The 14870-nt window shown below is 38.8% G+C and overlaps 1 protein-coding gene across 1 annotated transcript in view; it reads left to right on the top strand.

Annotated features, from left to right (window-relative positions):
- The first annotated feature begins 4136 nt into the window (after nucleotides 1–4136).
- Nucleotides 4137–14870, top strand: part of LOC139939866 (proto-oncogene Wnt-3-like) — a 33923-nt gene continuing 23189 nt past the window's right edge. The window contains exon 1 of the mRNA XM_071936018.1: nucleotides 4137–5141. Within this exon, the coding sequence (XP_071792119.1) occupies nucleotides 5053–5141 (89 nt within the window). The 5' untranslated portion in view covers nucleotides 4137–5052. The remainder of the gene's footprint in view (nucleotides 5142–14870) is intronic.

The raw sequence follows: 14870 nt of genomic DNA, 5'->3' as shown, positions 1-14870 counted from the left end.
TCACTCGAAACTGCCCGGTTTTCCTTTTACGTCGCGAACTATCACGGTCGGCCATTTATGGGAGTCAAAATTTTGACTCCCATAAATGGCCGACCGTGTTAGTCGAGGGTAAAAAGAAAACCACGCAATTTCGAGGCATATTTGTGTAGATCATTGTATTCTTCTTTTACACATTTTACGGTTACAGAACGATTTTCAAATACCAACTCGACCGATCCAAGGCAACGTGTTCCTTTAAAACAACTGGTGTGAGTATGAGTGGTTATGAAGGAAGCCAAATTTAATAGGCAAAGGGAAACCAAACATTGATCTAATAGATGTCGAGACCAATTTATTGTGATGCAAACTGTCATACATTTCCAAATGGAGATTTCCGAAACTCAGTATAGATGGAAATTTGTGCTTCCATAAATCATCACTCGATAAGAAAAAAATGACAGAAAATTAAGCAAACCCTTCTGTATTCAATCCATCAACGTTACAAGAAGATTCCCACAGATTTGCACATTCGAAACAAACCCCCAAAGATAAAAGGGCAAATGACCCAGAATTAAACAAAAAGACAAACTGATCAAAATGCCTTTTGATAGGAAATGAAGAATGGTAAGATGCTATAATAATTATTGCAAAAACAGCGTTTAGCCATTAAGTGGAGGCGTGGCGTATATGCAAGGTATGAAAGTACATATGAACTTTATAATTAACCATATCTTTGATGGCAGCGTAAACGGTTTACCACACAAAAAGAAAACTGAAAGGCTACTGTTCAATTCGTAACAGTAAACTCATGAATGGTAGGTGGCAGGACAGACACCGGGTAGTAGGCATGCACACCACCGTCAACGTTTTAATGAAGAGACTAAAACTGCCAGTTTGAGAATCTTCATGAAAACGGTGACGATAAAATGGTGACCCATGCAGTCAAGTTTCATGTTGGAAGACAAATTTAAACTGGTTAAAGCCATTATAAACTTTCGGTTAACAGTATTGTCCAAGTCCCACACTTCGTGTATCACAACTTATATATAAAAAAACAAACCAAGTGGAAATTAAGGCTCAATCGGTCATCGGAGTCGGGAGAAAATTACAGGGAAACCCACCCATGTTTCCGCACGTTTCGCCTGGTCATGACATGCGTTTAAAATAAATCAGTAATCCTCGATATCGAGAATTGATATTGTTTTAATGTTTTGTCAAAAAGTTCAAGAGAAGTCTTTCACCATTACCTTCTGTAAACCCTGCAAATTATTTTTAAATCTGTGAACTTTTTGTTTCTGTACCAAAAGTGTGTTATGGCTTTAAGCTGCAAGTCTGGTTATCCATCCATAAAGTGTAACTAAACTGTGAAATTTTAAAACATGAAACAATCATGTCAAACAAAACATATGAGAAATTTACAATAAAGTCTGAATTGCCAACGTGAGATTTTGAGTATTTACCACTTCGTGAAAAAGGTTTAAACGATATTTCCAAGAACAAGTCTGCTGCCACCTAGCGTCCCCAGGTGAAGTGTTCAATCAATAATAATGCATCCTTTAGAACCAGTCCATGAGCACTTCGGTGCATTTATAACAAGGTGTTCACGTCCCGAGAAAACATAAACCAATTTGAAGATTAAATTTGTGTTATGGATTTTGTGCTGGTTCATGTACGTGTTTATGTCAAATTGAAATGAGTTGTTGGGTATACAACATTACAAGTCATACCATAAAGGGATGGGTCTATAAACATACTTGTGAATGCAGTGAGATATACATAAAAAATGGCGTTATGTGTTTATGTCTAGCGTATACTTTCACCACTAATCTTGCCAAATCGTAAATTTCCGTTAGACCTCATGAGCGCACGTTCAGCCCTTTATTAGTCATTTCTATTATGAAAAATAAAGAGAGATTTGAGTAGGAGGAACAGATAAATGAATTAATTAACAACAAGTTTGAGAAAAACAGGAACGGTTTGATTAATGTATAATAAAAAAAATCAAACAAATAAAACAACGCTTCCGAAATTGTATTATTAATTCGTTGGATGCGCTTACATCTGATGAAGTTATTCCTCTTCATGGTTGAACATGGTTGAACCATAAAGAGCAAAGAATACACCGATACATTATTCAAAATACCCCCCTTGTCCCCATCTGGTAGAAGGAGGTCACCCAGAGGTCATGGGCTCCAGGCATGTTTGGCGACAGACCATCAAAGCTTATGACCACTAGAATGACGCTCCTCGTAGTTAACAAACGGGACATTATGGTCCGGTATACCATATTCGGCAGAATCTGGCTTGCAAAAAGAATTATCCCATCCAGTCCAATCAAGTTCAACATTTGACAAACATTTCGCTGATGAGTTAAGCAGATGCGCGGGAGAGAAAAAATACGTCTGCGAGAAAGAAGTAGGCCCAATTTAAAGCAACAGTTCACTTGAAGTTCACAAGAAATGGTACTTCGGCGGCTTATTTATGATTGACCATGCGGGTCTTACGTGCAAAAGTCGAAGTTGGGTTCCCACGTCGGTGCTTTAACTTTGGACGGAGTCGACGAAACGACAAAGTGTGCACCTTTAAAAGAGCCGACTGCTCGAATCCGCATACCTCAAATAATACAGTTTGACGTCTATTAGGCGTATTTATTTCAACTTATTTCAATATCTCTGTATGTTAACATTTATATATTATGCTTACTCTAAGTTTATTTTCCCAGGGAAAGTAAAAGACAAATATATCTTATCTTTAACACAACCTGACTGTTTTTTTTTACAAAGTAAAGAAAAGGCGTGGGCTGGGCTATTCGCTTAGACCAGAAGTAAAGGTCAAATCGTGTACAAGGTTTTAGTAGTAAAAAGAAGATCCACAACCTGATGCAAAATATTTTGATTAAATGATTACTACTTCTTGGTTTCAAATGAAATTTGAATGACTTAAAGACAATGGACACTATTGTTAACTGTCAAAGACTAGTCTTCTCACTTGGTGTATCTCAACGTAAACATAAAATAACAAAACCTGTGAAAATTTGAGCCCAATCGGTCGTCGAATTTGCGAGATAATAATGAAAGAAAAAACACCCTTGTCACACGAAGTTGTGTGCTTTCAGATGCTTGATTTCAAGACCTAAAATTCTAAATCTGAGATCTCGAAACCAAATTCGAGGAAAATTACTTCTTTCTGGAAAACTACGTTACTTCAGAGGGAGCCGTTTCTCACAATGTTTTATACTATCAACCTCTCCCCATTACTCGTTACCAAGTAAGGTTTTATGCTAATAATTATTTTGAGTAGTTCCCAATAGTGTCCACTGCCTTTAAACATTCCGAAAGAAACTTTCCAAAACTTTACAGTTATAGTGTGATATCCCCCAAATTGACTCGCAAAAGAGATAAAGAACAAAACGAAAGCTTCTCGGCAAAACCCCCAAAATGTTAGCTTAAAAAATAATAACTGTGTAACTGTGTCTGTGTGTTTCTTTTTAACAGCACGTGAAGCCCGATTCACGCAGTTATACGTGACAATATATTAACCGCATCCGTTGCCTAACTAACGAATTGTTTAATTGTAACATCTATTTTGAGATAGAAGACAAGTATCCCTCTACTTGAACACACTCGTTTTAAAGAGAGGGTGATGATTTGTAGCAAATTATGTTGACGGATTTAACGACATCCAAATTGAAAAGAAAACTGTATCAGAACGACTTATTAAAAGTTGTCTTTCTGTATCAGAATAACATAACAATTCAAATTTACAACGCTCTATTCCAAATGATCGATATCATAGCGCACATTGCAGAATTTCACGTAAGAGCCTTACGAAATACAGACAAACTGAAAGTTTCTATGATGACAGGAGGAAGATTGTTCCAAATCTATGGACCTCCTTTTCCATTTACACTACAGCTTTAACAACTTTTAAAGTCGGATATAATTTATTATCCATCATCGTGCTATTGGGAATATTGACACAGGTTTTCCCATGGACGCTGGTTCGAGAAACTTTATGCGCAGAAAAATGAACTTGGCAGTTAGTGCGCATGTCACCGAACATACTCTTGGTGGTTATAGACGTTGTGCCAATTGACACAAACTTTCTTTACAAGAAATTCTATGATCTCGGGAGAACGTTGGAAGATATCGCTCAAACTCCTCAAGGTTTTCGCGGGGAAAAAATACATCGAAGCAGTTTCATACCCCGTTGACTAGGAAAGGGAGAAAAACCAGGATCCTAGAGATTTACCTGTTCACACTGGACGTGCGTTAAAAACAAAGCCCTGCGTTGGGAAGCCCCATCGTTGCCTGTGAAGTCGGTGTCTTTACTTATTTCAAGCATTCAACGTATAGTTCCACCCGACAGAGAAGCCGCATCGGTGGTTAGATAAAAGACGATCGTAACTAATCTGTTGTTATTTCGAGCTTAGTAACTTTTATGACTGAAGTAAACTGGTATATGGCCATCCCCAGCCAGCCAGCGCAACAAAAAGAAACCCTCTTTTCTGTATATTAAGCAGTACCTATTGAATTGATCATCAGAGCGGGTGTACCCCTAAACCACCACAAGCGGGGACGCGAGTCATTACAGACGGCAGAGCTTCACTACCCGTCAATCCAACATAGTATCCCTGTTGGCTTTTTTGTTCCTGCGTGTGACTTGCCGAGTTCGATACCTCGGTAGGCTTTTGATATTCTAATGCAGGCTAGCAATAAGCCGATTGCTCCCCATTGAAATTGCCTAGATCACCGATCAGCCGGCGGTACATCAAGCGTGTCCGACCATATAAAAAAACCTTAAGTCCATTGGCTCCACACACACCAACACAGGACAATATTTTTGGCTTTATAGATTTCGGCGTTGGGCTTTGTTGTAAAAGAGCGGAGACTACTGTTGTACGCACACAGGGGGAAAACTTTAGAAGCAGTTCTTATTTTCATCGGACGGACTTGGTTTTTTGCTTGGATTGGAAACCGAACTGACTTCCCCTGTGAGGAGAGTTTCAAATCTCATCGTTTACAGAGTGAACAACTACTTTTTATTTGTCAACGTGAATAACTTCTGAACAATATGGAGATAAAAATGTGGCTGTCGTGTTGTCTGTTGCTGTGCAGTTTCGCAGTTGAAATGGGCCAAGTTTACGCGTCAGGAATGTGGTGGTAAGTCAAGTTAAACAATTGCACAATTCCCTTTCTTTCAGACGAGGTAGTTTTGCCAGAGTGAGACCCGCATCCGCCCATTTCCTCTTCTCCTATGTCACCCTACATCAAATTGTTTGAACTTATAAAAAAAAATATATAAACGTCTGCACCTGTGATGTGAGCAATGTGTAATAGGCCCACCAGTCCATGTCCTTCAGAATCATTATATTTGCAATCGAAAATATAGAAGGAATGAAACTGTATACGGGTTTTTACATTTTAAGTTCAAGTACGCTAAAACTTCCCTCTGTCCATTTTGAATCAGGACAGATGCTTTTCTTAACTTTTACCACTACTGTAACCCAGTCAATTCATACAGGACTGAAATACCTGTTTTTAAAATTGACAAGATTGAACGTTAGTAGATGATATGATGATAATGTATAGGGAACTAATAATGGCAACAACCTTGTCAACAAGTCCCAACACGGATTACACGGCAAGCTATCGATCTCTATGTGTTTTGGTGGTGGGGTCCTAGGTGTTCCGGTCCGGTATCGGCGACCGTGGCGCTCTCATCAGTGCCGTGCTCTGCTAGCGATCCTCTGCTAGGTAGTACAGCTAGTTAGGTTAAGTTGGGATTGTATGTAAATGCTCAAACTTGCTCTTCTATGCTGGTAGGCGAAGTGTGCCGCAATCAGATTTGGGAATTCATCCCAACGAACTTGAAATATATTATTGTTTATTCGGCAAAGGATCGGTTTAAATTGCAGTTTAACAATTAACACCAAGGTATTTCTCCTTGGTAAATGGGACCCCCCTGTGTCGAAATTATAAGCTTCTACTGAAGCCTTTCAATGGGACAGAGGGGGCATGGAGGCAACCGCTTTCATTGCATCCGTGGTATCAAGCCTGGACGATGTGTGGCTCAATCAGAGTTGAGAATTCGGAGAACTCATCCCAAACGAACTTGCATCTGATAATTTGCACACAGTACAATACAGTTCAGTACAGTACATTTGGAACAAGTATAAACTTACCTTTTAATTATACAAATTCTATAAATCAACAAGGAAGCGGGAATGGATAGGGTGGGGGATGGGAGAGAAGATAAACTGCGGTTGAGCAAACGAGCAAGAGAAACTGTGACTCTTAATCGAACCATTGATACTTGAAAAAGGAATTGCCGATTCATCAACGACAGCGATTGTTACTTTTACTTTATATATTGGTTTACTCCAACTTGTAACCTCACGTCTAGAAGATGTTTTCTGTACTTGAAAAGCTGAGACCAGTCAAACAAATTAGTTTAGTGTGCTTGAATTTTCTGCTGAAAATGGATGAATGGGCAACATGAAAACTTCGTTTGTTATTAAAACCTATAGAAACACATGTCTGAAACAATTTGTTCAGTTTGAAAATAGTTGGCTTTGACAGTTGGTATATTATATTCATTGAAGTAAAAAAAAAAAAGTACGCCACAAATAAATCCACACCCGATTCAAGCACGCATCTGTGGTTTCATTCGAACCCTATTCAACTCCAGGACGTGTCAATCCCCCTGTGCTGTACCAAGACTATAACAAGTCATGGGTAAATCGTACTTTTTCATGGTCACCAAATAATCAAATGACATGAAAGCAAGATATCTATATATGTATATTCCCATCACACGATTTCATTGGTTCGGGCCTACTCCTGACGCTTAAATTTGAGTACATTTTTGCAGAGAGGAAATGTGCCACCACATGATGGCTAGCAAAAAAACTTCATTTCGTAAACTATGGAGTCGGTATGTAGAGTTTATAGTCCTTCACCAACAACAACACAAGTGCAAATCGTCACCATAAACTTCAACTTCGCATCCTTGAGGTAACGCTGATGTCAATAAGCCAACCTCACAATTATCTTTCCATGGCCGGCCGCGGCACAACAAAAAACGGTCCCTAAATAACAACCAAATGTTATAACTTTTTGGGAGCGGACTCTTGGAAGAGAGTGGTTAGCTTGCTGTAATGGCCCGAAGCCGTGCGAATCCCGGATCTTTTGATGGGCAATATAATGGGACAGGTCTTGACGAGTTTCTGAGTGGGTCCTTGATCTTTCCTGAGAGTTTTAGGTGCAGTATCCTTACAAGAATGGTCAAAATACACAAAAACCACAAACATATGTCTGTAAATCTCAGAGGGTTTGCATGAACATAACAAAGCAAGGGGTTAAGATTATGAAAGGGAGAGTGGAACCTTATGTTGGTCTTGACTGCTGAAGTAATGCTCTCCAATCCACAGTTTTAAAGTTAAAGAGTATAACATATGGTATCCGAAGTTTTCGTGTCAAGTTTCTTTAATGTGTTACATGAACAAGCGCGTATATATTTAAAGAATAATCGGATTTTTAATGGGGGCTAAAAAAGTTGTTTGCATAATTATTGTGCAAGGAACTCTCCTCATTACTCGTGACAACTATTTGTTCCTGAAGAAACCAATGTTCCTATTAAGGAAACTGGACTCTTTGTTAGTTGTTCTAGTCATTTTAAGACTTTAAAAATAAGCACATATAGGATTTTTACTGTTGATATTATTGCTAAAATATTGACTATGTAAAAATATAATTACGTTGTGAAACTAAAACTCATACACTGGACACTGAGTGCTTTACGTCAGCGTTTTCATTTACTTCAAAGTATGCAGAAATTCAAGCCAGACATTTTTGTTAAAATGTCATGTGGCCTTGTTGATTTTTACACTGCATTGTCTAAAGGTTATCAAGTTTTGGTTATTACATTTAAGGACAGAAGATAACGATGGGTGTTATACTTGTGGGTATACGAATGATTAGGTGTGATAAATTGGCGATACATCCGACATGTAAATACAGAGATGGCCTTGTGATGAGTTTCAATGTGTCAGTCATACCATGGTGGACCAACACTGTGTCCTTTTATGTCAGTAATGTAAAGATGTGCCTTCGATTCTGCTGCACCACACGAACAATTGGGAACAATCAAAGTCATATTAGTAGACCTGTTACGTACAAATAGTTGGCCACTTTGCATGGGATGATCCATTGTGTAAATCGGTAATACAGTGTAACCCGATGGAAAGCTGGTGAATTATATGTATACTCGCCAATAGGTGTCAACTTTAGTAAAAGCATGGAGAAGGAGTTCCTTCATCACATGGAAATAATGATGGTTATCATTTGTTGTTGGATTCACCAGGTCCTAAAACCCTCAATCAAACCTCTTAAACAAGTTCTGAAATACTGAGTTCCTTCCTCCGTGGTAGCAGTCACAGGGAAATCATTATGGCCCTCGTTTTTGCTGGAATAGATTGAACTAGAAGTTAAAACAAAATTGCCACGCCCTACAAGCCTCAATCAAATCTTAAACAAGTTCTAAGAAATAGAAGTAGTTATGATACTTCCACCATGCAAAGTTTCAAATCCTGCTCAAAGAAGTTCTGAAATCTCACTGAGAAAGTGTTTTTCTATAGACTTCTTGGTGGTCCTTAATCAAGGATATAAGCCACCCCTATATCATGTCTCCGTCTTCTTTGATATGGAAGATTGGACGATTGTACCTTCTACCTCCATGATTGTACCCACCCTCCTCTTTATCCACTCAGCTCCCCATGATACCTCTTATCTTAGCACTGTCATTTTGGGACCAAGAAGTCACGTCCCTATTATTGTGACAAACACAGTTGTTGGAGAGGCTGTCTCCCGTACCAGTCCTCAATGAGGATTAGAGACTTGTCAAGAAAAACATTCTTTACTGGAAGATTTCTGAGATACCAATTGTCATGTCTTTGATTGTAGTCGCTAGATGGTTGATACAGCCCCCATCCTAATTATCACTCGGGTCTATTGAATGCGGCGCAGTACAAAGGTATAATGAACCTTCAAAAGATGTTGCGGCTGCGAATCTAAATTAGTCGTGTCCTTTGAGACAGGGTACCAGTGAACAGCAGGGACAATTATTTTATAGGTTTTCTGCGAGCCTCCTCTTTCAAAAGTGCAAGTAGAAAAAGCTTCACACTTTGTTCATGAAAATCAAGCACATTCTCCACTCTGTCTGCCCGTAGGGTTTGACATTTTCACAAAAGGCATTTCTCCCCGTAAAAACTGTCATTTTAAGTGTTTCTGACAATGGAAGATAATGTCTTTCCCAGCGGTTGTACTTTACTGTAATTTTCCCAAATGAAAAAAAAAGAAAGTACTGCAAACTTTTGGGGTGCAGACGGGTGGAAACAGTTATGGATGGATAGTGGCATTATCATACAGCAAGTCAATTTAACTTGAGTGAATAAATTACGTCATGCAGAACTATTATGGTACTTCAAACGTTTGCCACAAGCCTTGCTACCAACCGGTTCAAGGTGTCACTCCATACATCATTGTACATTCAATTCAATTCAATGTGCTTCAGTTCCGCAAGCAGTTTCTCTGTCGATGGTTCAGTGGAGTTGTTTGGATATCAATGGCTTCCTAGGATTTACCAACAAAACAGTTGCTGAAAAATAACCCTTTTCATATTCCAACTGGGGCTGTTATATATATCATCAGCTGTCATGTCTCTCAGGTAAACTCATATTTTACGGTATTAATATTTCCCTGTATGTGTTGCAATAATAACGCAAGTCGCTCTGGGACAATTTCAGAACCTTTTCGGCATGACAGTCCTCAATGCCTCAACACTGAACGATTGTCAACAATGCTATAAATGGCCCTACTATATGTATATATACACACACAACTTCATTTTTGACTGACGGGACCTTTTGGGGTTCTTAATGTGTTCCATATGGTTTTCTTCTTCACGGAGTTGACTGAACTTTCTTTCTTAAAGAGTTCTCCTTAATTTCCAAGGTAAAAATTACATGAGAACCTTTTTTGTCCTCGTACGATTAAGAAGTAACCGCCAACGAATTTGGTAAGGACGACTTGATAAGAATTGGGCTTTTTGTTTACGTCACTTGTCAACCAAACCCAGGAACTTCATCTTCCCGGCATAACCTTCACATGTCCGTTTTAATTATTTTTTCAAAATGGTTTCCTAATTTTGTGTCGCAGCTAATATAGGGTCAAATGTCAAACTTAAATGAAATCAACAGAATCGGCTGTAACACTTTGAATTCACAATATTTAATGCAGTGTATATGATATAAAGCATTATAGGCCTATATATTTGAACCACAATATTACTAGCCAGATGGAATTCTGCAACTGAGACATTGGTCTGGTATGGTCTGGTCACCGTTTTTAGAGAGCGATTGTAAAGCGTCCAACTACTTTCCAAATTCAGAATTTTTTAACACTGTCATTTTGGAAAACTAAGGGACTGTGGGAAGGATGGTAAAATGGCATGGAGGTAGAAATGGTATGACACTGAATTTAATCCAGCAATTTATCTAATTGCACGTCTAATTCTATTTAAATGGATAAAGCTGCAACAATTGTTATGGAACTGCCAATTTGGAAGTCTGTGAGGCATTGTGCGCTAGCAACTAGTAGTGTCAAGACCTGTGGAACCAAAGCTTACAACAGTGCTTCAAATTCATTCGTTGTTCCAGATTTATTTTACATTTTACTAAAATGTTATTATTTTAAATTCAATTGGACCCCTCTCACCCTGGATCACCAGGTAAAGATGTGTTCAATAATGTTGGTTAAGGTTGAAAACATAATTTTTTTTTACAGATTTACATATATATATATATATACTATGGTCATGGTTGACAACTTAAATTTAAGTCCGAGTCCAAAATCTGATGTTTAAAAATAATGAAAACATAAACATGTAACAATTTTTTTTAAATGATTTTCTCGTACTCTGATGGCCGATTGAGCCCAAAGCTTTAGCAGGTTGTCCGCCATATGGCGTTTTGGAAGAGTGGAAATGTCACTCTCTTTCGGAGTGGTGTTCACTCTATTACACCAAGAGAGTATTTTACATAAACCTGATTGTGATAATATAACACGTTCACTTTTATGGAGAGCACAGCGATTCGTTACTTGATGGGCTAATTGTACCGTTCCCCACCGTACACCCATTTTGGGGGGTCACAAAGCAAGGGTCATGGCCGATAGTTTTTACGTGACGATACAAAGACTTAAAAAAAAAAGTGATTTCGACCGTTGCCGAAAAAAGGGACGGAACAGTAGTGAAACTTTGTTAGCTTCGATCCCAGTTTATACTCTGTCGCTACGGGGGACATTAGGGTACAGCAATATGAGCTAGGAATAATGAGGTTGTATACACTGAGTAAGTTCTGGCAGTGTGGAACTACAACATAATACAATGGAAAAACTGCAATTCTTCGTGTAGCCACCGTTTTATGAATTTAATGACATTCACTGATTTTGCACGACATAGACGTTAAGGTGTGGGTGCAACAGTTAAGACCTGCATAATAGAAAAACGTTATACATACGTCCTCTATTTTCACTTTGATATCTTTTTCTTCATATGCATTTACCTTTGTTGAGTGTCACTTGTTTTAACTTGACGGTCCGTTTTTACAAAGAAATAAAACCTAACGGGCTTTAAGTATCTGTGATACATTGAAACTAAATATCTTGCCTAAAACAGCTAAACGGACATTGATGTTTTTTCTTCGAGGCTCTCAAGTTGTTACACAAATCGAACGAAGTTATGCGTTTTACATGTTTATTTCCCCATAGTTACCTAAACTTTATGCAACTTAATTATCCACAACTCAGTAGCGAGCACATGTTTAATGCATAGTGCTTTACAACATACCAGGTACATTAAAATGCCCATTGATAACCAACAAAGTGTTGCCACAGGCTCCGCTGATTGGTTCTCATGAAAGTTCCCGTATCAAGCATGGCCCATTCACTGTGTAATTAGGCAGTTTTACAGACATTTAACCCCCTTTTTCCGGGGCAGCCCGAATTAATATGTTAATCTGAAGACTTGTTGACACGAAAACAAGAAAAAGTTCACATGCAACCAGGCGTCTCTCGGTCAGTAACACGGGTCGAAGATGGAGTCAATCAATCAAACCGCGAGCAGGTTTAGCTCATTTTTTTCTGGTGGGCTTCCAACCCCGCATAGATTTCTAATTTCTCTGAGGTTTTACTTGTATCCAATTTAAGGTAAAGTAAGCCCCGTCCCCTGGACTTACGATTGATTATATCTGTAAATCCATCCATTACCGAGATGATGATGCTGAATAATTGCTTAACCAGCCCTTGCTCTAAAAACATGGCGACCTTCGTGGGTTTTTTTCTTCTAAAACTCGCTGTTGCAAACATATTCCTATGCAAACACGCCGACAAAAAAGGGTAGTATTTTTGTTGGCTGGTATTTCACAATATCCAACGAGTCACAACAGTCTAGGCATAGTTTTCCATTGTGTCATTTTACTTTAGTGATGAAACCCACTGCGTAACTTTCGATGGTATCCCGCAGATTGCTATTTTTTTGGAATGTAAGAAAAATGCTATCAAACTTTGTTTTTTTCCTTTTTTTTTTTTAATTCAAAGACACCGTTCCCCACCGCGAGGGTTCAATTTCTAGCTCATTCACGACTGAAAGCCCCCGCAGAATGCAGCTTAAACCCGAGATCACACACCAGCCGTGTATTATTTAGGAATTTTTGCTCTTTTAGCCGGCCACACAAAACGTTAAAAATTTACAAAAAAAGTCTTTCAATCCAGCGGCATGCCATTCAGCGAGTCTTTGAAATGGTTGTTGAAATCGTAGGATTAGCCAGTGCGCCCTCGTTTTCCCGCGCGAATCGCTTTATTCTTGACAAGTACACTGGAAGGGGGGTAGAAACTTTATCGCTCGCCGTCGGGCCGAGGAAACTATGTATAATTCAAAATGTGTGTTGTATTTTGCAAGGAAATCTGTATTTATTTCTCCTTTCAAGAGTCAGAACGGTCGGGCAGTTGAGTTTAGGAAACACCGATTTAGGCTTTTGGGGGATTTAATAATGGCTGGCGTTCTCATGAAGTCGTCGTGCCAATCAACTCTAACTCCTTCAAGTTTTTTTTTTCTTTTGACTCAAACCAGTACAAGTCACGGCACCATATAGCCACTGTACATGGTGTTGTTTGGCAAGAGGACATTTTTCTAAACTAACAATGTGTTAGCGGTTTGGGTTGTGCCTTTTCAAGTCTTGCCAAACAAAGATCACAAGTCATTATTGATCTGTCACGACTTCTTAGTATCATCGGGTGGATTTGCTTCTCTATCTGGGAAAGGGGGGGGGGGGTTACTGGCAACTTAAAGGAAACAGCTTTCGTCGGATTCAAATAATAAAAATTCAAACAATAACAATACAAATCTGCGAGAACAGCAGCAACAACAAAAACTACTACACAACAATAACAAAAGCAGTGTCTCCAACTGTGATGACCATGTTATTTTGACTTCTTAATAGTTTTTTATATCAACAATCTTTTTTGCATTTGGCAAAAAAAAAAACGTTTTTAAATCCTCGTCGGCATTTCAAATACTTCAAAATTAGTTCGCTTATACCCCTTTATTGCTGTAGTGTTAATGGACCCTGTGACGTCACTGGAGTAGGGCGCCCTCGGCTAGAGGTCAAAAAGAAAGTTGCTCATTTTGCCAATGCCGCGCACTTTACGTATAAACACGATGCATCGTGATTTGTCAATCTCCCTGAGCAGCTTTTCCACGACGGTTCCTCTCTTCTTTTCTGTATCCTTGAGAATCGAAGTATTTATGTCAAGACAAAAACGTTAATACAAATGCAACACTATTGGGGAGTGTATCTTTTGCAAGTAGAACCATCGCAAAGACAAGTGCATGTATTACCAGTTTATTGCAAAGGAGGAGCAAACTAGGCCTATGTTGCGTAGCTCTAAAGAGAACAAAATCTCGTATCGGTCATGTCAGTCATTCCTCACGGCAGAAATGGCGCCCGTGAATTTTTAAGAAAACCACATGATAAAACTGTACTCCAAGAAAATGGACAAGAAAAAAGAGGGCGACAAAACAGAAGATGAAGAGATGAACTAAATACATACAGGGGCATTGCTTGGCAACATACATCGCAGGATAGAGTGAGATGAAGAATTTGTGAGCAGGTTTTCCTCCTGCAGTGGAGTGGAACAGGCTCTAACAGACGACGACTCTGAAAACCAAAGGACCGTTGTGAAAATAACTCTCCAATAAAAACCAAACCAATGAACTCATGACAAGATTGATGAATTCCCGGAACTCCACCACATTGACGGATGCTGCTTTGTTGATGATGGATTAGGGCGGGGATGGATTTATTTAGGATGATCACTTTTGAGCTAATCGAAGGACTCTTCTTTTGTATCATGTGTTTCCTCTTAACTTTAAAGTGCTCTTTGGAAGAGCAAATCTTCTTGTTTTCAGTCAACAAGGCATATACATGTATAACAAATCGATGAAGTCAACCGTGATTTGGTTATTCAGAGAAACACAGATTGTTGTAACTTCTTTTATCACTCAAAACCACAAGGGAAACTGAGTGATGGGTCGAGCTTTTAAAAAAATAAATTGGGGTTGTACAAAGAAAAATTGACTAGAGTGGGACTGCAAATTTGTTGAGAGGTGTACTTTATGAGGGATAATATTTGGAGACAATTTGTTGTAGGTCAAACATGGTAGTTTTTCAGACTTGAAACACGCATAGCACTCTGGCATATCTAAACTGTAATACTACATGTCAATCAATCACTCAATCAATATGACACTTATTTCCACATCCACATGATACA

Source organism: Asterias amurensis, chromosome 7 (genome assembly GCF_032118995.1).
Source record: "Asterias amurensis chromosome 7, ASM3211899v1".
Classification (NCBI taxonomy): domain Eukaryota; kingdom Metazoa; phylum Echinodermata; class Asteroidea; order Forcipulatida; family Asteriidae; genus Asterias; species Asterias amurensis.
Note: the sequence above shows the minus strand (reverse complement) of the source record. Positions and strands in the feature narration are given on the sequence as shown.